A 22,128-nucleotide genomic window follows, 5' to 3' on the forward strand; every position below is an offset into this window, starting at 1 on the left:
AATTGACCATTAAGTCAATAAAAGACTCTTCAAGCATACAGCAACACTTGCTCTGTGGACCCGGATATGGTCTGTGGAGTAATGACTGCTTCCCTTCTGAGACTGGACTGTGTTTAAAACCTTCTGAAGCCTCACTGGAAACCATTGATACACATCCAGATCACTGAAGTGTAAAGAAACCAGATAGAAGAGCACTGGCCCTTCGGGATCCGAGCAGGACTGTGCAAGAGCTCTTTGTGTTACAGTTGTATGCTCCCGGCCAGCGAGGTCCACCTCGGCCCTTCCTTTCACTCTGACTTGAACATCAGATCTTCAGTTTAATGGAAAAAGGGTTTGCCCTTGGATTGACGCTGGAAGCTTTTATTCTGTGCTGTTTAGTGTGTTTCAGGACTTGCAGATGAAGAGTTGTAGTTGGTGGTGTGTCTCACCCAAAGCAGTCAGGCTGAGGTCATTTCCAGCTTCTCCAGTTTAGCAAGTATCTTCTTTTTGCTTTCAGTCCAGATGTATGGGAATATGAGTAAAGTGACACTGAGGATTTCTGAGGATGCAACAACAAGAAGAAAGCTGAGTTCACTCACCTTTTGACATCCACGCCCAGTCCGTGATGTAGGCCAGAAGACAGAAGTGTCACACAGCTGTTAAACTCAGGCTGAGACCCCATGATGAGTAAACTGCTGCACTTCCCTTTAACTTGTGCTGTGTTCACGTGTCGCCTTCCATGCTGCATCAGGAGTCGACGCAGCCATTGGAAACCTGCAGCACAGTCCTGATTCAGCGCCGTCAGATGGCTGAGAGGACTGTTTCTGAATGGTCTTTAGGTTGTAGGTTGTATATAGTCCTGTTAACAAATGCTTGTTGTTTGGATGAAGGCTTTGCAGAAAGGTCATGCTTCGCACATGAGGAACCAAACACTGAGCGATGGTTCAACCAGACTGACAGCTGAAAGGTCAGAAAGAGACAAAGATGCCTCTGAGTCAAATATGAATACAAGACATCACCAGTCAAAGGAAATCTGAAGCTTTGCATCCAAATCTGTGCAGACTGAGAAACGAACAGGGTCCTGTTTCAGCGCCAGGAGCTCAGGATCGACTTTTACAAGCTGCAATTAACACCAAGCTAATCTCAAAATTTAAAACTAGAAACAGAAGGTCAGTCGAGGGTTAGAACTACTTAATTGGATCACAGAACATCAGCTGAACATACTCTGGACTGACAAAACACACTTTACACCTCCTCAGTCTGACTGCTGATTGATTGAGTATCTTAGATTCTGTCAGCGGCTGTTTTTCTGTGCAGAGCCCAAAGAAAAATGGGCTCCCAAAATACTTCGAGCCTACTTTCACAGTTCGGCTGTGGTTCAGTGACGATCGAGGGTCAGCGACGCCTTCCCGGACTGGAAAACAGATTCAGAATTGAAGGATATTTGGGAAAAAGTGCAGCAATGTTCTCCTCCATCATCAGGGACATCGACCAGTTGAAAGTTTTTCTTCTTCTTCTTCTGCTGTGTTTGGTGTCTGAATTATGCTGTTTTCATGTATGTTACAATTATTGAAGAAGAAAAACATCAACATGACAGGTGGTCCAAACCTCTGAGCGTGTTGTCTGCATCTTAAAGGAATCAAACCGACTGTTTCTTTGCATCGTGGCAGCAAAAGCAGCATGTCGGGTTTTCTTTGCCCTCTCCTGCACAGTCTGACATCTTCTCATTATGTTCACCCAGAAAAGCACAGAGCGTTCAATGCACGGCCGTGAACATGAGAAAGATAATGCATGTTTTATTTTAGCAGACCTACAACCTTTGACCTGTCGCCCTCTGGTCAGGAGCATTAAAGCTGATGCACCACACCTGTCAGTGCAGCACCACCGCCTGCAAACACACCCACACGCCCTTCCTCCATCTGACGATGAATGGTTCAAGGTTTGCTCTCGTTCATAATCCCAGTATTTGTTGGCGTTGTCAGGTACAACAGTCATCCTGAAGCTGTGAGAGACAGCGAGCTCTGATTGGTTGCCGTCCAGTTTGCAGTCATGTTGTTCAGCCAAGTCCTGGAAAGTCATGGCTGGCTGCTCTCACATCTCATCTGGAAAGAGAGAAATACTGTGTGCTCTGATCTCAGCATCAGACAAAATGAGAATCTGTGAAAGTATGTAGGCCTCCGTTCACGCACGCGGCGAAAAGACATCAAGTCATCACGGAAAGACTGCCACACACACACACACACACACACACACACACACACACGGAGAAGGTGTCGTGTTTATCGTCACTCCTATAGAAAAGGAAAGCTAACCGTCTGTCATATTACCCATTTCCACTTTGCATTTGGCCCCCTTCACAACATGATAAGACATCACATCAAAGAAAGGCTTGACTGGAGAGGGCAGGTGCATTCATCGACGCGCAGGCAGGCCGGCAGGCCGGCCGGTCGGCGCACTGCGCATGCTAAAGTGCAGCAACAAATTCGAGATGAAAGCAACGTCCTATCTTTGCTCTCGTCTGCCAGCCGGCTGTGGATCGCACAGCCAAAGTGATTTGGCCTTTTTTTTATAATTCAGTCTGCTCTTCAACTTTGCTGTCACCCTCAAACCAAATCACATGTGGGACATCAGTCTAAACCTGTTTGATGTCAACACTTTCCACCTGATCGCTCCATGTTCGGCGGGTATACTTAGCATACGTGCTGCTGTTAAGGAGCTTTCTTTTTTCCTCTCGATGAAGGTTTCCTCCTTTGTCGTGCACTGAGCCAAGGACATTGACATTGTAATTTTGCCGCAGTCAAAGAAACCTTTTCATAATGTCCTTTTCAGAAAGTGGATCTATTTTTGAGGGAGGTAAAGGAGGCGTAATGGGACGTCACATCCCACTCACACAGCACCCTCATTTCATGAGAAACAGCACATCCTCCACGGACGGCAGATCCAACAGCGCCGAGAACGAAATTAATTTAGATACAAAACTAATGAGATTTTGCAAAGATGCACACCAAAGCGTATCAGAGGGTTCAGCATGCGCATTGAAACCGCAGGTGTTTGCCGCGCTTTGATTATTTGATTGACCGGTGGAGCGCATGAAAAACTCACATGTTTAAAACAGCCAATTGTCCTCTTGGGATACAGAAACAATGTGATCAAAACCAAGATAACAGCTGCGACATCTTTTGAAGACAACGCGGTGCAGTGAACCATCTGGATAATGTATTTCTAGACAGAATGACAAAAAAGTCAAAAATAAATGATTGTGTGTGTGGAGGCAGCTGCCACGCATGGATCAGCTGTGCGTCCGGTGAGTCGCTGAAGGAGGATCTGCTGGGCGGCAGGAGACAGTCCTTCAGCCTCACGTTCATGAATGTCTTTTGTCTTTTGTCTCTGCTTCGTCCACAGAGTGAAGTTGAAAGAAGGAGTGACGTTCCTCGGGGCTCGTCCCAGCAACCCCACGCAGTGGATCGTCAGCCAGGACGTGAGGAGCGAAGGCCACCGCGTGGTGACTCTGCACTGCCGCAGGAAGGAGTCCAGCTACGACCAGCAAAGGTCAGCACGTCCATGCCTGCACGTCAGACGTCCATTTAGTGGCATCTAGCAGTGAGGCTGCAGGGTGTAACAAGCTGAATACCCCTCGCCTCCCCCTCCCCTCGCCTCCCCCACAGTGGCTGCTAAAAATCATGTCTTAATTAATGCATTAATGCATTTTTTGGTCAGTCGAGGGCAGAACAACCAGCTGTGAACATAACACTGATATATCATGACCGTATTAAGTTGATATAGCCCATATGCTAGCTAACAGTTGCTTGTTTACTCCTCCAGCAGACACTCAGCCATGTTTCTGCCCTCCTGGCCAGTCTAAGCTCAGTTCTCACTCTCTTTTTATCTGTTTTGGTCTCCACCAACTCCTGAGGGACATACGGGATGAAGCTAGCTGCTAATGTGCCGCTGTGTCCCCCAGCGAGCTTGCTTTGTCTGCAGTTTGGTGCTGAGCTCAGCAGATTTCTGTCAGCTGCAGAGTGACGGACGGGAGAATCGGCTTCATGGAAACTCACGACCACTTTTCATTTCACATCGTCACCTTTTCTATTATTCATGCTAAACGATATGAATTATTGCAGCTTTAATTTGTCCTCGATTAAAGTTTTCTTTTCTGATTTCTACTTGGATATAATCTCCTAATGGGCTGCGATCTTCACCTGTGGAGGACACAGCAGCAGTAGCTCTGTCTTGTTGTCGTTGTGCGACGCTCCGTCACTCAGACCGAGCGGCGGCTCAGTTTGACTGGTTATCGCAGTGACGCTCCTCAGCTGAAATGACAGGCTTTACTTGACATTAAGGTCATGCGATATGTCTGTTGAGACCACTCTGGGGGGGGTTAATAGACTACTGCGATATCCCCTCTTCTCCCTGTCGCTCTGTCTCTCCATCCGTTCCTCTCGTTTTATTTGCATACTTATTTATCCGCCGCCGTAGCCTCAGAGTTGTTGTGGTCATTTCCTGTCTGCGTTCTCGTTCTTAAACTAATCTGGCAGATAGGGAAGCGATTGCCAGCTCTGGGAAAAAGGTTGCTGTGTTAATTAAGTGCTGATTGAAAGCCTTTGTGTGTTGTAATGGTTTTTCCTTCTCGGATCAGGAAGCGGTTTTAATAGATCTAACTTTCTAGTGACAGGTGTAATTTTATGGATTAAATGCAGATTTGGGGTTGAGGAAAGCTCCACTTATTTGCTGTTTAGCTTCAGTTCCACTTAGCAAATTCCAAACCAGGACGCTTGACATCGCAACTGCGACTTTATAATCAGAGCGGTCGAGGGGTTATTTAAGCGGAGACCAGTCCACGAAGCGTGTTACGTCGTTTGAATGTGCTGATTTGTTTAGACATGCTGCTATTAGCAGATCGCTGTGAACTATGATTATAATGTAACTACGACGCTGCAGCGTATAAAACGGAGATAACGGCGCCGGCCTTTGAGCGGCCGCGGCTGTAAAATCAGAAGCAGCTAATAAAGATTTGCTCTAACAGGCCTCTTGTGCAGTAATCTGTGGTTCTGCAGAGCCACGCTCAGCCCAGCAGCTGCTGACGGGCACGCTCACATCTCTGCATCATGTTTTCACAAAATAAAAATGTTCACTTTTCAGAACATACAGCACAAGTTTATTTGAGTGTATTAGCAGTGGGTTTCAAACACGAGCTGCCCCGGGAACTCAAAGTCGCCTCCGCACCGAAACTTCTCTTCAGACCTTCCATTCACTCGCATAATAAGTTTTGACAGCCAAGTCTTATAAATAGAAAGGTTTCGGCTGCCTGCGAATATACGGGGATGCAAAATACGCTTGTGATAATCTCATTGTTTGTATCTGCCTCCCCTCTCTTTTTCTTGACTTAAAAATGAAGGCCAGAGTATCTGCAGCTGCTGTGGTTTGTGATCGTGACTGAACGAGACTCTGAGAGCACGTTAGAGCTGCAGCTGAAAATGATCCCTGTTAACAGATCTGTTGTCGCCTCGCAGTACACAAGATTTTATGCGTGTGACTTCAGTTTTATGTAACTTTTAGCAAGAAGCCTGCAAACTGAAAACCATTTTGGTTTGTGCGTGGCAGCTGGTGTCAGCAGTTTCTCTGGAAATGGAAATACAGTGAGCACGAACATGTTCGTGCAGTAAAATGTTCTTTTAACGTCCCCAAACACGACCTGTCAAACTGAATGAGAGAGGGCGCCGGCAGAGTTAGTCCGAGCCGAGTTCTCGGCCCTTCTCGGTAAACTTCCCGTGGATGCATGGTGTCGTGGCTGCAAGCGGAGCTGCGGCATCTCAAGCAACATAAAAAGGAGCTTTCAGCAAACTGCAGCAGCGAGCAGCAACACTTGGCAGCTGGCTCCTCCTTCCCTCTGGAGCCGTTCTCCCCCTTTATGCAGGTGTTTTTCTCTCTGCCTCACGACCTCACCTTCACGCACACACACACACACACACACACACGCACACACACACACACACACGCACATGCACGCTCCGTTACTGTAGTAAAATCATGTTTTATTGATTTACTAAGCGAAGGAGCCAGAGACAAGAGTGAGCATATTTAGTCTAATCCTGCTGTTTGGGCCACGTACGATGGACTGCTCCTTAATCCCCAGAGCTGTCAAAGTCACTTCACAGAGGAGACCAAAGACGCCGTGATGGCTCTACAATGCACAATGCTCGATTTTTCTTTCGTCTTGTCGTCCCTGCTCCCAGTCATTTCAATGAAGCTCTTTTAGAGAAGGATTAGACACAGCTATCTCATCTGTTGAGCTGTCATTCAGCCCGCTCTCCTCTTTCTGTTCCTTCCTCGAGGAGAGGAGGAGGAAGAGGTGTGCGAGAGCACAACTTGGAGCTGTGAAGGGAGCAGTCAGCCATGCAGCTCATGGCACCGTCACCTCACCTGTAACAAGGTGCACAGAAGATGCAGAGTTGTTAGTCACACTTCTGAAGCGTGTGGATGTGTTTTCATTATTCTGTTCGCCCGCTGCAGCAGAGTTAAGCACTGGAATCAAATCACGTGTCCTGCAATTTCCCGTCCTTTCTTCAGTCATTACCCCGTCCTGCATTGCATGTCCACTCACGCTCAGCCAGAGACACTCGGGACACGGCATGTTGAAAGCAGAAGGGACTGTGAAACTGTGGTGTCGCTCATTGGTTTGTGGACTGTGCTTCTGAAGCCTCGACTTTGGCTTTTTAGTCGACGTCATCGTGGTTTTCTGGAGACAGGAGTGACCAGGCTGTGGAGCCGTGAGGAGCATAGCCACGACGCGTATCAAATGCTACGTTAGCGCTGGCTAGTTTAGCACAATCTGGGGCAATATCAAAGTTACAGTGACATTGTTTTTAAATCAGTTTGAACATGAACCAAAAATGTGACGTGACGCTGCAAAACAGCAACTTTCAAGTGTTTATTTTTACACCTTTCACAACAAAATATTTCACTGAACTTCGTCCACGCTGCAGATTTGTTTCCTCCAAAGCCCTTTACACAGAACCACGTGGCATCGACAGCAGGACACACACTTTCAATGAGATCTGACAGCAACAATCTGATTATGAAATAAACGACCTTTTGGCTACAGCGAGCGTCCTCTCCACAGTCTCAGACTCTGATTCTGCACATTCAGGATTTTCATTTTTGTTTTTCACTCAGTTTATGTGTTTAAATACACCGTTAGATCGGGCTGCTCGTGCGTGGTTAGCATGTCGACAGCACGCCGTCTGTGGATGGAGGGATGAGTGGCTCAGCCGCCCTGGCTGAGCAGCTGTTAGCGAGAGAGCTAATGACACCAGCAAACACATATGTCATCAGTAACTGCTCTCATGATTGCAGTGAGGCTGGGTTTTCATCTTTAAAAACACACACACACACACACACACACACACACACACACACACACACACACACACACACACACACACGCACACACTTGAAGATTGGAAGCTCTGGCTGTCAGCTGTGGTACGAATGGATCGTTGGCGCTGCGACTGGACGTTGGGTTGTGGACTGGACTTAAGTGTCATTGAATAATGAGTGTGGGGCTGCTAATTGAAGCCTGCGTGTATGTGCGGCAGCCTCTGGAAGCACGAGGACAGTGTCAGCGATGGGTCAGGTGTGCTCTGAGCGCAGGTTCACTCAGTCACTTGAAGCCGCTTGGCCCGGCCAGCTGAGCCGCTCCTTTCTTCCCGCTCACAGCTGATGCTCCCGCCACACCCGACTCGCTGTGAATAACAATCTGAAAAAAATAAAACGACATTTTGCACTTGCCAGCTCTTTCTGCTCGCTCACAGCCAGCCTTCAGACTGACGTAGCACCGGCTTTACAGCTAAACATAATGTACATTTTGGACTGTATTCATCAAACAATATGATTTTTCTTGCAAGTGTTCATGGCACAAAACCTCTCTTTTCAGAGGAATGACATAGTTTCTCAGCCCTGCAGACGTTGAATTTTCCTCTGGTAATGCAAACATGCACACTTTCCCTGACTGGCGGCATCCAGTCTAATAAAAGCAATACTGAGGTGACAGTTTTTCATCAAGGGGCGCTACAGTGGAGAGACAGGTGGAGCTTTTGACTGAAAATAACCCCGAAGGAAACGCCACCAAACAGCTGATGTCGCTCCTTTTCAAAGTGAAGAGAAGGAATCTATTGAGCATGCAATAATGAGTTAATGGCCGTCCAGGATTTTGTCATGATGTGTTTCAATGAAAAGCCGGATCCGCTCCAGTTGCACTGCATGCTGGGTCGCGCGCACTAACTTAAAGCTGCACTCGTTTATTGCCAAATCAGACTGAATAACAAAAGCACTCGTTCATAAAGACTGGAAATTGCTGAAATTAACCCTCATCATCTAATTCATATGGTGGGATCACGTGCTTATTTTAAAGACTAAGTGATTGATTGATAGATTACTGGTGCCTTTTAAGCCTGTACATCAATTGGCTGTTGACTAAACCCCGCCCCTGAACAGCGGGGGTCAGGGCATAGCTGAGCAGATCTTTGCACAGCAGGCCTGTCAAGCTTTGGGTTCCTCGTCATGCTGGAACAGACGATGGTCCAGATCTTTGTTGCTTCCTGTCTTTTTTATCTGCATTGCCAAAGACTCAGGCCTTGATTTGAACAGTGTTTGTCAAATATAAGATAGCATGCTTGGCTGACTGACTTACCTGAGGTTTTAACGTGGCATTAGTTTATTTCCATGTAATCGATCAGGTGGTGACTGCATGCTTTGGCCCAGTCTTTGAGCATCATGTATGTAACCTTGAAGTGCATGTTTAAGACCTTTTAATAGGCTTCTTATTGTAACATCAGTCAGCTGGAGAGTTTTGTTGCTCGAAATGAGTTTGTTTTGTTCTGTATGACCCACTGTTTCAAGAAATTTGTGCCGCTCTTGTTATTGCAGCAGTTCTTTGAGGGCCTGGACGGTTATTTCTCTGTTTATTTGTATTTTGTTGTATGCTGTTTGTTTGTTAAACTATGAATAATTAATGTTCTTTAAAGTAATGAGAGCGTGGTTTTCCGTTCATACACACCTGACTTCATAGTTAGAAATGAGCATTTACAGCCACGTGTTGATGCAGAACCCTTTCAAGCCTGCAGTGATGCTTTGAAGGGAAGCTGTCGGCCTTTGACAGGCTCCACGTTTTCAGTGCTGCTGCTACAGTATGTGGAGGAAATCAAAATGAATCCATCTAAAAAAACAAAGGGGGCAAAACTGCCGTGTGGAGAGCACGTGACAGCGGCTGAAGTGCACTTTGGCAGATTGAAAAGTTCACTTTGTCACCATTAAAGGCAAACACATGGAAAACAACAGCGCTCCTGCCTCCTCAGCATGAGCCCTAAACGGGGGCCTCAGTAGAAGTGCCATGTCTGGGCCTCGGCAGTTCATTAAGGCTGTCTGGGTGCAGATGGATCTCTCTTGTGAGCCACCACTTCATTAATCCCCCACGCCACACCCAGCAGAGGGACAGCAGGCCGTCCACTCATTACAGCCTCTCCACAAGAGAGCTGGTCCAAGTGGGCGGGGGGGGGCATATATATTTAAATATCTTTTTTAATGATCCCAGCTTCAAACAGCCTCATCGTGGCCTGTCTACACTGTCTGAATCAAATCTGCATAGAGTTCAGATTAATGTAATTAAGCTCAACGTACATTAATTTTGCGATAAAGATACACAAGTTTTCCTCTGAAGCAGGCTTGTAAGTCTCATCAGTGTGAATAGTTGGGATCTCAGCGGGAAAGAAATCATGCAGCGGTGCAATAACGGGCGAGATTTGGCAGCGACCTGACAATTTATCTCAATTTCAAAGTCCAGAGAACCTTTAAGAACATAATTATTTATAGTTTGTGACATTTACTGCAAAACTGCAATGAAAGAAAGGACCCAGGATAGTTCCTCAGTCCTCGAGGCCCCAGAAGAAATGTGAAGCACACTCGCTCGTGGATGCATCGTTCTCTCCACGATGTCTTAGGGTCCCTGAGACATTTGTGCCTCTTTCCTCCAGAGATGGAGAATAAGTCCAGTTTCATTAACAGAGACTTTAAAGACGAGCGAAGAACAAAGATCATTTCCTTCACGTCAGTGCAGCTCACCGACAGGTCAGTGCTGTGTCAGACCTCATGTGAAATGAGATGCTAAACCCTCTTGATTTTTTTGCATGAATAAAGTTTTTTTGAACAGAGCAACAGCCCTGAGACGGATCCACACGCCGTGGGCTCTAATGCTGTATAATGCTGCATAAATCAGGGCTGGAACGACATGACCCAGTTACATTAGGGCCGAACAGGAACGTTAACTTGACAGCCTTAATGCTAACACCCTTAATAATGAATCAGCCCTGTTCCCGCTGGGCTCCGTAAACACTCTCACCGGAGCCTCATTGGCAGTATTTACCTACACCTAAACAACTGTCCACACTGCTCCGTCGTCTTCCTCGCCTCTCATTAGTAGAGCTCAGAGCTAAGCGCCTGAACGGGCTGGTTGCCAGTGACTCCTGAAATGACCTTCATCGTCACGTGGCTGACATTGTGAAACGGTCCAGTTCGTTCAGGTTTAAGGAACAAAACGAGTGAAGGCGTTGATCTGATCGTCCCTCCACCAGCCTTCCTCCGCCCGCGGACTTTCTTGCTCTTTACACCGTCGCCTCACTTCCTCTTTGCTCTCATCCTAATCACTGGCAGCGAACACAAATAAGGGTCGTAATAACCTACTCGTGCGACCTGTGACGCCGTCTTTCTGGCGAGGACGGGCTGTAATTGAAATGACATGTGATCAGAGGCCTCGTGTGACAGCCGGGCGTGGCGCCGCTTTGTACTGAGGCACATTTCTGGAAAGAAAATGAGTGGCGGGGGTGCTATTAGGTGCCGTATTGTCAGGCTGATGAGAAAAGAACATTCAGATTGTATTTAATAGAATAGATGTGGCTCAGTTTCCTTTCTCAGGACTGGAGCAGACATGGCGTATTCTGTGTCTCCCCAGGACGTCCAGCTGATTACAGCAGTCAGCCCAGATTACATCTGACTGTCCAGGCTGCTCCTCTGTTCCATTACCAAGGAAACAATATGAGGAAATAATGTCCCCGTGTGCCTCGCTGCACATTTTCTCAGGTCAGTCTGGATAGTAATAGCTCCAAAAGTGGAAGATTGGATCAATTGCGTACATCTACAGGTTGCAAAGGCACCATTTTCCAAGTTGAAAACTTTATTCATACGTCGCATTGGCTTTACATGGCGACCTGAATGTCCTGTCAGTGATACAGCTCAGATTGAGTCAGGTCACGCCACAGCGTCCAGAGTGTGTTTGTGGTCGACGGCGGATGTGCGGAGCAGAGACAGATTGAGGCTCGCATGTGTCCCAGAGAGTTCATGTGTTTCTAAAGCTTTATGAGTGAATATCCTGCTCTTAGAGGTTAATCCGCTGGAGGATTAGATGGCGGCCGCCAGTGTTTGGAGCGCTGCATTACCACAGGGCTTTTTTAGTTACTTACAGTAAAACTGCTTTTTAAAAAATACTCAGTGAAAGCACTGATTCACATACAGATTTGTTCTTTATTTCCAGTTAACATGCACACAGAGCTGAGCCGTCTCATGGCTCCTTAGTTCCTGAAAGATTACTGCAGTGAAACACACTAACATGGACACCATGTGCATGAATGTACAGACTCATTTAAACACCATTCATCCTCATATGTGTCATTTGTAATACCTGTTTTGGATTAAATAGTGTGTTAATGTAACTATTTTGTACATACGGGCATCAGAAATTACTTTATGGTCTAAATTATTCCAGAATAATGAGTAATGATAATGATGATCCGTACACCTTCAGTGCATGTTGATTGATTGCAGTGCAGTGCTGGACGAGCTGCAGCATGAAGAGCAGGACAGCGAGCCGTCCATCTCTCACCGACCACATGTCGCTTTTCTGTAGTAATTCTGTGTGAGCTTCATCTTCTGCTGACAGCACACGACCGTCAGGACAAAACTAACTTTATTAACATCGTTGTTGTTACAGTGCGTTCGAGGTGTGTGGGCTGTAAAACGCAGATCAATCAGGAGAGACAAGCGAAGGAAGGAAAGATAATTGTTCATTACGACGGCTGATGTGTGATGATTAAGTCTTATCCGAAAGGCTTTGGCTGATGAGGATGATGAAGATCTGGGGGGGTGCAGCGTAACAGCAGTGTGAAAGAACGAAGGCAGCGAGATGATTGGCTGAAGGTGACGGTGTGTCCGAACCATTAACAAACCCTAAACTAACAGTTTGTACAAGCACAGCTCAAACAATCAGCTGAGTGACAGGAAATGAATGCCGACAGTTTTTCATGCAGAGACGATCAATTTTACGGGACCAGTTTCACAAATATGAGGATTTGCTGCTTCTTCATTTATTGATTTTAATGGATTGTGAATGATAAGTGAAGACAGGAAATATATTATTGATATTTACTCTGAGATCTGAAGCCTTTTTCTTCTTTTGGCACATGAAAGAGACACAGTGAATTAGCCTGCTGTATCAGCTGCATATGTGTCTGTGATTTTATTTAATAGATAAATTGGACAAATTACTACATCATAATCACGTGTGGTTTGTTTACCGGCGCTGTCGCCTCGCCGCCTTTCCTTCCTCCCTCTGTGAAGAATCACAAGCGTTTGCTTTTGTTTTGAAATCCTTCAGCGTGAAACAAAGGCCACGAATCAGCCCCGATTTATTTCCCATGCTCTCCTCCCATAAATAAATGTATGATCGTAGCCTCTGCAGAAATTTCCTCGTGTTTTCCGAGCAGACAGACGCGGTTCAGACCTGTGGTTAGAGCAAAATTGTTGCTGTGCTCGCTGCAGGTAGCACTCAGTCAGGGAGGCGAAGTGGGTTGAGATGTAAACATGCAATTGTCTACAGGCGTTCTGACAAACATACTGGTTGTTTCTCTTCTAATTACGTCTTCGCGGTGTCTATTGAACAAGTGCTCAGTTTGGATTGCTTTGTGATGAGCTTCCCCTCATTCGGTATTCTCCTCTGATGAGCAACAATCGAGCAGTGAGAACAAGCTGCACTTGTCTTTAATATTGCCATTCAGATTTCTCTCAAAAGCTCCTTCCCCACAGATTTATCTTACTGAATAGGCAAAAGAAACCTTGGCCTGCAGTTGGCTCCAATTAACCTCAGTTTAACGTGGCCTTCAAGATGATTGGCTTTTATACTGAAGCCTGTTCCAGTTAAAGAAATGCCTGCTCTGGCACCAGTGCTTTCTCATTCCTCTAACCTGCGCTGGAGAAGTATTTAAATGAGCCTATTAAAACAGGCCCTGGGCTGTGGAGAAAGGTATAGAAGCAGTATTGGGAGAAAAAAAAAACGAGGTGGGGGGTTTTACGTGCACGAGCAAAGAGAGGCTGAAGCTGATGAAACACGACTGGGCAGCTGTGCTTTCAGTCAGCAGATTCAGTCGAGCACAGGACAAACAGAGAGAGTGCCAGTCTCATCCTCTCACCTGCTCTGCGACACCTGCGCGTGTCCACACTGACAAGCAATCCTTTGCTGTCCTCTGTTATCTTTAACTGGTTGGGAGCGGAACTCTGTCCACCTGATAACGTGCAGGGAGAGGTTCAGGACGCCGCCGTCGGCAGCCCTCTCCCGCAGCCCGCCGCCTGCTCACCAGCCCTGACATGTAATCAGGCGCCGTGTACACCTCAGTCGGCCACGGGGGCATCAGAAGCTGCACCCAGAGCGTCTCAGCGCAGCGGGACCGGCAGACGCCTTCATGCCTCCAGATGAGATGCCACACTTTGTATATGTCACCTCCTCCACCTTGAACCATCACACGTAAACGCCGGGCGCAGATACATCAGCGAACGTGCACATTTACACACATCCACGTGACGGCGAGGCATCAGACGCTGCCATTGGCTGGAGGAGATCCACTGAGAGGACACCTGCACCAGCTCCTGAGCTGATCCATGACTTCACTGCCGTTCGTGCCAAGACCACATCGCTGGTTAGCCGTCACTAAAAGCAGCGAATCTGCCTGTTTTTCACAGGTGACGCGTCTGTCGGCGACGCCCAAGCCGCAGCAGCATCTTAGTCATGTGGTGCTGATGGAGTCAGACGTTTGAGATGCTTGTCGTTGGTCTGTCATTGTGTGATCCAACTCAACCTATCACAGCCTCTGGATCACCCCCCTCCCCCGTCTCTCACAGCCTGGCATTCAATGGCTGGGCTGAATATGTAAATGGTGCCATTAAAGCTCTCTTTCTTTAATTAGTCTTTAGATTTCATGACTGAGTGCTTCCAATTATGGATCAATGTCTCATTTCTGCACACGGACCTCTGGGCGTGCGGAGGCAGTTTTTCCTTACCGAATGCTTCATAATTTCTCCTCCGCCGTTCACATCACACTCCCTAAGTGCTGATCAATGACGAATTGTGCTGCTGTCAGCCCACTGATGTACGTCTAATGTGCAGCCCTAAGTTTTTTTTTGCACAAACATGCTCAGATTTCCACAAATACACAGTTCAACTTGTGGAATAGCCTGTCAGGATCTGAGCTGTTGATGTGTGTGTGGCGGATGCGGTATGGCGGGAATGTAGGGCTGATGTGTGTGTAATTGCTCTGGTTGTAATTTAGCACTGAGCTCATTAAGTGGTGCACAAGAGGTGCCTAAATTCAGCTTAATGCCTAAATGCGCTCCTGACTGGGAGCTGGGTGCATACTGGGAGGAGGTGCTGATAAAGCGCTTTGAGAGCCTAAAACGCAGCTCGTGTGTTTTAAAAATGGCCGTCGGGGTCTGTGGGTTCGGTTCCTCGAGCCCGTGATCGCAGCTCTGTGCTTTTATGAATCCAAAATGTGAACTAACCTCACTGTTAATTGGCTTGTGACAGCCAGCATGTCCACATGCAGTTTTTATGCTCGCCGGGATTTCACAGGCGTTTAGGGACGAGGAAAGCTCTCAGATTTCTTTCTTTTGACTTTATTTCCAGAGCAGGTTCTTCACGACTCTGAGAGCAGACGAGCCCTTCAAACTGGGAGCAGGCGAGGTTAAATACATTTCCTCTCAAAGTTTATCGACTGTAATATGAATTTACAATATAATTATTAATTCAAGATGAGTCCAATCAGAATTTGTGATGTAATTACTGCGGTTTCATTTTAAAGGAGCAGTCAGATCCTCGTTACAGGAGCAGATTGTGATTACTGGGCAGCCTTTAGATTAGCAGCCTGCTGATGCACTGAACCTGTTTGAGAGCTGCAATATCCAATCAACAGTTTGCAAAATCAGTCCTGAATTTGTGTTGAAATATAAGAAAAAGAGATTTTATTTGGAACTTTCAGCACATTTGGAAGTCAGTCTTAATGGTGGGTGTGCCTGACGAGCGATGCACGTGGAAGGAGAACAGATTTTTACTATGACAGAATAGCCTGTGTGGGTGTCACGCACTTCTATTCGCTCTCTCAATTAAAATGGATCTTTTAAGGACTCCTGGGAAGGCGGGAGTCGTGCAGGGGCCGACTCTCCATCACTGCCTCCCTCCCCCCGGTGCATGGGACCCTGCATTAAGACTGAGGTACAGAGCAGCCGTGCCCACACAGCCTCCGCATCACTTCCTCACCAACGCTGTAATTATCACAAACAAAGCAGTTGTGTTTACGCGTGTGTTTGTGTGGAACGGCACGAGTGTCACTCCTTTATTCGAGTGTGTGCTTGAGAAAGTGTGCGTGTTGGAGGACGTGCACGGGTTAGCTGCGACTCCGTGCCGTGTGCTCAGACTTTCAGGGCTTTGCCGGCGTTACTTGAGGTTAAATATCCTCGTTTTGATCCGTGCACTGCTTCTTCATAAGACGCTGGCACAGATCTCAACATCTGGCTCTGCTGTCCTTATTTAGCACCGCCCCGTTAGCTGGACCTCGTCTGTGATGCCGAGCGGCTCCTCCGTCTGACTCTTTCACCCTTTCTGGGCGTCACAGAGTTGGAGCTTAACCTTGCACATCCTACGAGCGAGTGGGGGGGGGTGGGGTGAAGCCTCGCTGCCATAGAGTCCCATTGATCTGATGTTCGGGCCCCTCTGGTCAATGACTCTTGTGTGTTCTCCAGGTTCTGTTGCCATGCCAACAGTGCCAGAGCTGAAAGGACCCGGGTTTCGGGGGTCTTTGAGGACTTCAGTGAGGAGGACAGGCGCCGCCAGTGTCACAGCACCTGCAGGTGCAAGGGCAGGCCAAGACGGTCACATGATGTCACCCGCAGATCGAGCAGGGGGAGCCTGCAGACGGGGGAGGGATCAGCGTATCTGCACCAGTTTCCATCAGCGCCCCAGGGCTCAGTGTCTGCTGCCCCCTAGTGTGCGTGCCGGCGAGTTATCAGCAGCTTTGCTGGCCGTCGCCGGTGGTTCATGCCTGTGATCCAGCCCCCAGACGAGAGCTTTGATGTGGGGAAAATTGAGTGTAACTGTCGGGACGAGTGGCAATTTATTATATTCCAATTTACTCTTCAGAAAGCTTTTCTATGAGTGAGACAGATACAGAGAGCAGCTGACAGAGGTGACGCGTGACGCTCAGAGGTCCGAGGTCACCAGTGATGATGACCGCCGTCATTAGGGATCCATTACGCCGCAGAGCCTACTTCAGCTGATGGACTCTAACGACGCTGCGCCGCAGCAAAGCATTTAGTTTTGATTAGACAATTGTTGGCATGGTGCATTTCATTAACTCTGAGATGAGATTTTGTCGTCTGGGAATTGATGCGCTGCCGTTTGAGCCCCGTCTAACAGGCTGTGCCCCGTTTCCCCCCAAGGCAAGTTAAGAAGCAAATGTAATAATGGAATATTCTCCTCCTGACGCTCCTCTGCCTTTAACATCAAACGTCCTTATCCTCATCCAACCCCCCCCCCCCCCCCCGGCAAGAAATCAACCTTTAACTCACCTGCAGGTATAATGTCTCCACTGATAAATCACCTTTAGTTTCTGTGTAGAAAGCAGTGACAACAACTCGTCTGTAGCCAATCCAGGACAGACAGACAGACTCTTATTTAGAAAGCCTGAATTGTCTCTTTTCCGTGTACATTTAATCAAGTGTATAACAGTTTGCATGAGTCAGGGAGGCAGCGAGACCAAACGAGGAGCGGGAGCAGCAAGCGAGTGTGTGTGTGTGTGTGTGTGTGTGTGTGTGTGTGTGTGTGTGTGTGTGTGTGTGTGTGTGTGTGTGTGTGTGTGTGTGTGTGTGTGTGTGTGTGTGTGTGTGTGTGTGTGTGTGTGTGTGTGTGTGTGTGGGAGTTGAATATTTTAGCTGATGAATGCTGCAGAACACTGTTAAGCTAATCGGAAATTTGATCCCCTTATTGGGTTTGATGCACACAAGCCAGAAGCCCTCGGTTTCCACCCATGGTTCATTATAATCGTATAATTAATAGCACTCAGCCCTTTTCTCTGCGTGCACGTTAGAAAGGGCTAAAGAATAAATGATTAAATTAAAGGGAATCCGATGCTTATTAAAAGTGGGTTTTAATTCAGGCACTGTAGGTTATGTGAAACCTAACAGTCTGATTTTTTTATGGGCTCCTGAGAATAAGATAAATGGAAATTACATTTCCTCAGTGTATTTTTTGCCTGTTGGGAAGAACAAGGCAGCTTGATGAAGAACACCTTGTTCAAAGTGTCTCATAGCGTTATTATTATGATTATTATCTTATTTAGGAACCGTATGTTTTCATTGGACTGCTGACAGGAAAGCAAACAAACGGAAAGCACTGAGGTTCATGCTCGCCGTGTCGAGGACTTCAGAGTGCACACGCAGCACTTTTTAATGCGTGTGTCTGACTGTCTGCACAAAGGTCCAGACAGTGTCCTCAAAACGTCCCGTGAAACAAACACAGGCTTTTTCTGGGTTTGTCATGGAGGCAGAAGGATTCAGATGTAGTAGAAATGCAACTCAAATAAAACCATAAAAACATAGAAGTATTATGAGTAAAAATACTAAAAGTAGCAAAAACATATGAGTCATATATGAGTCACATTCATGATTTGGACGAGGAAGAAGAGTTTGTGGAATTGGTCTCACATTAGTGAGGATATGCCTCATTAGTTGAGTGTAACAGCGGATTTACCTCAGAGTTAACATCCAGGATGAGATTTCTACAAATATCTGCCAAAGTCCTCCCGGAGAAATCGACCATTTAACCTCCGAACAGAGCTTTCGTCTTAAAATGACACCACCTGTTTAACATCAGTGGCCTCTGTGCAAACTGCTCATGCTGCACAAGCTGCTGGACGTGCTCAGGACATTATTTTATGACGCAGAAGAAGAAGAATCCGTGTGCCAAGACGGAGATGTGTCCCAGGATTTATGCTTCCTGCAGTAAATGTTAAAAGACTGTTAGCAGAATCTGTGTTTTCTTCATCACATTTCCAGCTCCCTGTTAAACACAGAGCTCCTCATAACAGCCCAGCGCAGTGTTTCCTCTGTTTCTGTTCTGCCAGTTCAGAGGTGTGTAAATGAATGTCAGCTGACGCTCCATAAATCAAAGCTATTGGTTTAGTATCTGGGAGGAAATGATAGCAGCATGAGGGATGCTCCGGCTGCTGATTGTATCACCAGTGCACTGCAGCCTTCATGTAGGGAACACTTTGACATGTTTGAAATGCAGGAAAGCTACACACACACACACACACACACACACACACACACACACACACACACACACACACACACACACACACACACACACACACACACACACACACACACACACACACACACACACACATACCTGCATGCGCACACGCCCACAGGGCCAACACAGACCCATACATTCAGAGGCAGGTCGGTATTAAAGTTTAATCAAATGTAAAATTGGCGTAGTTCTGAATGTCATATTGACAGGTTAATGCTGGGCGCCGGCGGCTGGCGGCCGTGGGATCCGTCAGCAGCCACTTTGTTCACAGGGATCTTTATAGCTCACCTCCAGGAGAGGATGGAGAGAGCACTCACCGGCTGCAGGGACGTATTGTTGCTGTCAGACGAGAGGGAATAAAAGGTTTTTCTCTCCTCACTTTGTGTCTAACCTGGAGTGAAATTTTATAGTGATGCTTTTTTAACCAAGGCACACCTGAAATCACCGAGACGCCTGCTCATGCTGCCAGTGCAGTTTGGGATCTTTGGACAAAGTGACTCACTGTGAGGGGGTCAGCTGGTGGTCTTCACGTTCTACCCGAGCAGAGCACGATGTTCTTTTCGCTCTCATGAACACAGGTCTTTATGTTTCTGCATGTTCTTAACTCATCCCTTGAAGCCGTGAGGCCCTCCTGCTCTTAAACTGTCTCTATTCTTGTATAATTTCCCTCTCGTCTGTCCGCCTTCGCTCTCTTGTGGCCAATATGTACAATATATCTCTGTCTGCATAACCATGAACCTCCAGAGCCACAGAGGCAGCTACACCTTGCTGACATTTATCACTATTATTCTCCTTCCTGTCTTCGCTTTATCTGACAGTGTTTCGGGGGGAGTTCGCACCTTTTCTCCTCCCGTCACTATCTCTCCGTCTATTCTGGTCAAGGCTGAATTGAAAAGGTCCGCCGGGTACGGGCGTCTGAGGGTGCTTTAACTCCTACACTCTCCCAACTCTGCAGCCCCCACTTCCCAGCCTTTGGCTTTTCTCCATCTCCTTCCTCCACCTCCCTTTGTGTACTTTCACAGAACATACCGGAGAGCTTTTCTTTGGAACATAAAGGCACTAATGGACCCACCATCCTCGGCTTTGTGCTCGGGTTTCTTCTAACAAGCTGAAGTTTAACATTTCTTCTGTGCGGCTCTGTGACATTAGCCCGATAATAAATATTATCATAAGAATAATAACATGTCTCCATGGAAGCTCCAGTCCATCTTTCTGCTTTTCGCTGGCGTCTGCGTTTGAGTGTAGCCGTGGTTGTCGTCTATTCAGCCTCTGAGGGGTTTGCTTTGATTGCAGAGCAGCTAATCAGAGGGCCGTGAAAATGTGCCTCTGGTTTCTGATCAGGTCTCCCCCAGCAGAGGCCTGAACCATTGGGGTCCATTCTCAGAAATCAGGCCTAAAACGAGGCTGCAGGCTGATGCTTGCCGGAGGTAATTCGCCTCTCGTGGGCTTCCCTCAGGCTGAGATTCAGACACATCTGACGCGGACTTGACTCTGATTCTGTATCAGACAGCGAGCAGTCTTTAACACGAGCTCTTCATGTTCGTACACTGTTACTGTCGTTTCATATGAAATGTATCTCAGCTGTTTCTGTGTCCGTCTGTCCTTCACGTTCACCTTAATCCTCTTTTTAATGGGACTGACTCAGCAGACAGACGTCACCAGGTTGATCCAGTAATAGTCAGGGCGGTGCCCCCCCCCCAGGAAACCGCGATGGACATTTTTTACTGCTGTCTGACGATTTATCGATGAAACAATAAGCAGATTAAATGATCATTAAAATAAATGTTAGCTTTCACCCTAAACCTTTTAAAAGTCATGTGAACAACTTGGCTATCTTTAGAGCAAAATTCGTGCCCAGGAATTTCATTACAAGTATTACCATTCTGCTCAAATGAGATATGGGCAAGGAATAGAATTACAAACATTTGGATGAAGTGTACTCGTAAGGTCTTAAACTCGGTGAAGAAAAAGATGAATGCATCTCGGTCTATATCTAGGTCAATGAAAATCTCAGAGATAATTGACTTTATACCTAGACAATTAGATTCAAGATTTAAGGACTGGGAAAATAAGGGTCTCACTCTCATAGATGATTTATTTGATGGTGAAATCCTGAAGTCATTTAGCCAATTACAGGAAAATTTCGGTTTGATTTCCACTGATTTTTACAGGTATCTACAGTTGAGAAACTATTTGATGTCTCACACTGAATGGCGGTCTCTCACAACGCAGCCCTCTGATCTAGAACCTTTCTTTATCGAGATCATAAAGAATGAGGAAGGTGGAAAAATTGTGTCACGTTTATATAAACTACTGCAGACAACTGTACAGGGGGGCTCTCTGGGAATTAGAAATGAATGTTGTGATTGAAGATCAAAGCTGGGAGCAAATATGTGAGAGTGGGCATAAACTGACTAGCAGCCCCACTTGGAAAGAATTCATCTGGAAAGTGAATACCCGTTTTTTTAAAACCCCTTTTATTATTTCCAAATTTGACAAGACAAAGACAAACCTTTGCTGGAGGCAATGTGGACAAATTGGAGATCACACACACATTTTCTGGGATTGTCCTAAGTTGAAATTGTACTGGGAGGGAATTTGGGTGGAACTTACTAACATTCTACAAATTAATATAAAAAAGGACCCGCTGGTCTTTGTTCTTGGAGTGCTCCCCCACGACTTTCTATGTGAAGAAAGAATGTACCTTTTCAAAATCCTTGTAAAGGTGGCTAAAAAGATGATAACCATGTCCTGGTGTAAGCCATTACCCCCGACAATAGATCAATGGAAGGAGCGACTTATCAGGGTATACACAATGGAAAAAATAACAGCAAAGCTTAACCTCAACATGGCTTTGTTCAAGAAGAGGTGGAATCCGTTGATTACTTATTTTGGACTAACATTATGAGGCATCAAGATGACTCAGTTATATACAGGCTACTACATACCCGCCCTCCTTGAGGTAGATAAAGGTGTTGTTGTTTGTCTGTCCACTCTTTATAAGTGTCGATCGCCATCAGTCCCTTACTCAGTTTTATCTATATATGAGAATTATTTTATTCTCTTGAGTTTTTATCTCTGTCATAGGAATTGGGAAACACCTTGCCGATAGGTTCTCTGTTCATGTTTATTTCCTTCTGTTATTTCTCAATGTTATGGAACAACAGAATCTGAAGCTTTTCAAAGAAAGGTTTTGTAAATGTGTTTAAGTTTATAAAGCTTGAAGCATCAATAAACACATTTGTTCAAAAAAAAAAAAGTCATGTGAGGATGTGTGTTTTCCGGCTCTCGCGCTCATTGTTGCAGCGCTGCCGTTGTTGATGACGCCACTGATGTGCTGCATTGTGCCTCTGACAGACATCAGTGTCCTTCTGCGTGTGCGTGAAGCGACAGTTCGTCCAGTCAAGACAGTTTGCTGCGCGCTGATGTTTGTATTAGATTCAGAAAAATGGAATCTCGTGTGATTA

At 46.5% G+C, this 22,128-nt stretch overlaps 1 protein-coding gene across 1 annotated transcript in view; it reads left to right on the forward strand.

Annotated features, from left to right (window-relative positions):
* The window catches only part of LOC139333108 (transmembrane protein 132C), a 123,317-nt gene that overhangs the window by 61,433 nt on the left and 39,756 nt on the right, over positions 1-22,128 (forward strand). Inside the window, exon 3 of the mRNA XM_070965386.1 lies at positions 3,382-3,528. Within this exon, the coding sequence (XP_070821487.1) occupies positions 3,382-3,528 (147 nt within the window). The remainder of the gene's footprint in view (positions 1-3,381; positions 3,529-22,128) is intronic.

This window comes from Chaetodon trifascialis, chromosome 6 (assembly GCF_039877785.1).
Source record: "Chaetodon trifascialis isolate fChaTrf1 chromosome 6, fChaTrf1.hap1, whole genome shotgun sequence".
Taxonomy (NCBI): Eukaryota; Metazoa; Chordata; class Actinopteri; order Chaetodontiformes; family Chaetodontidae; genus Chaetodon; species Chaetodon trifascialis.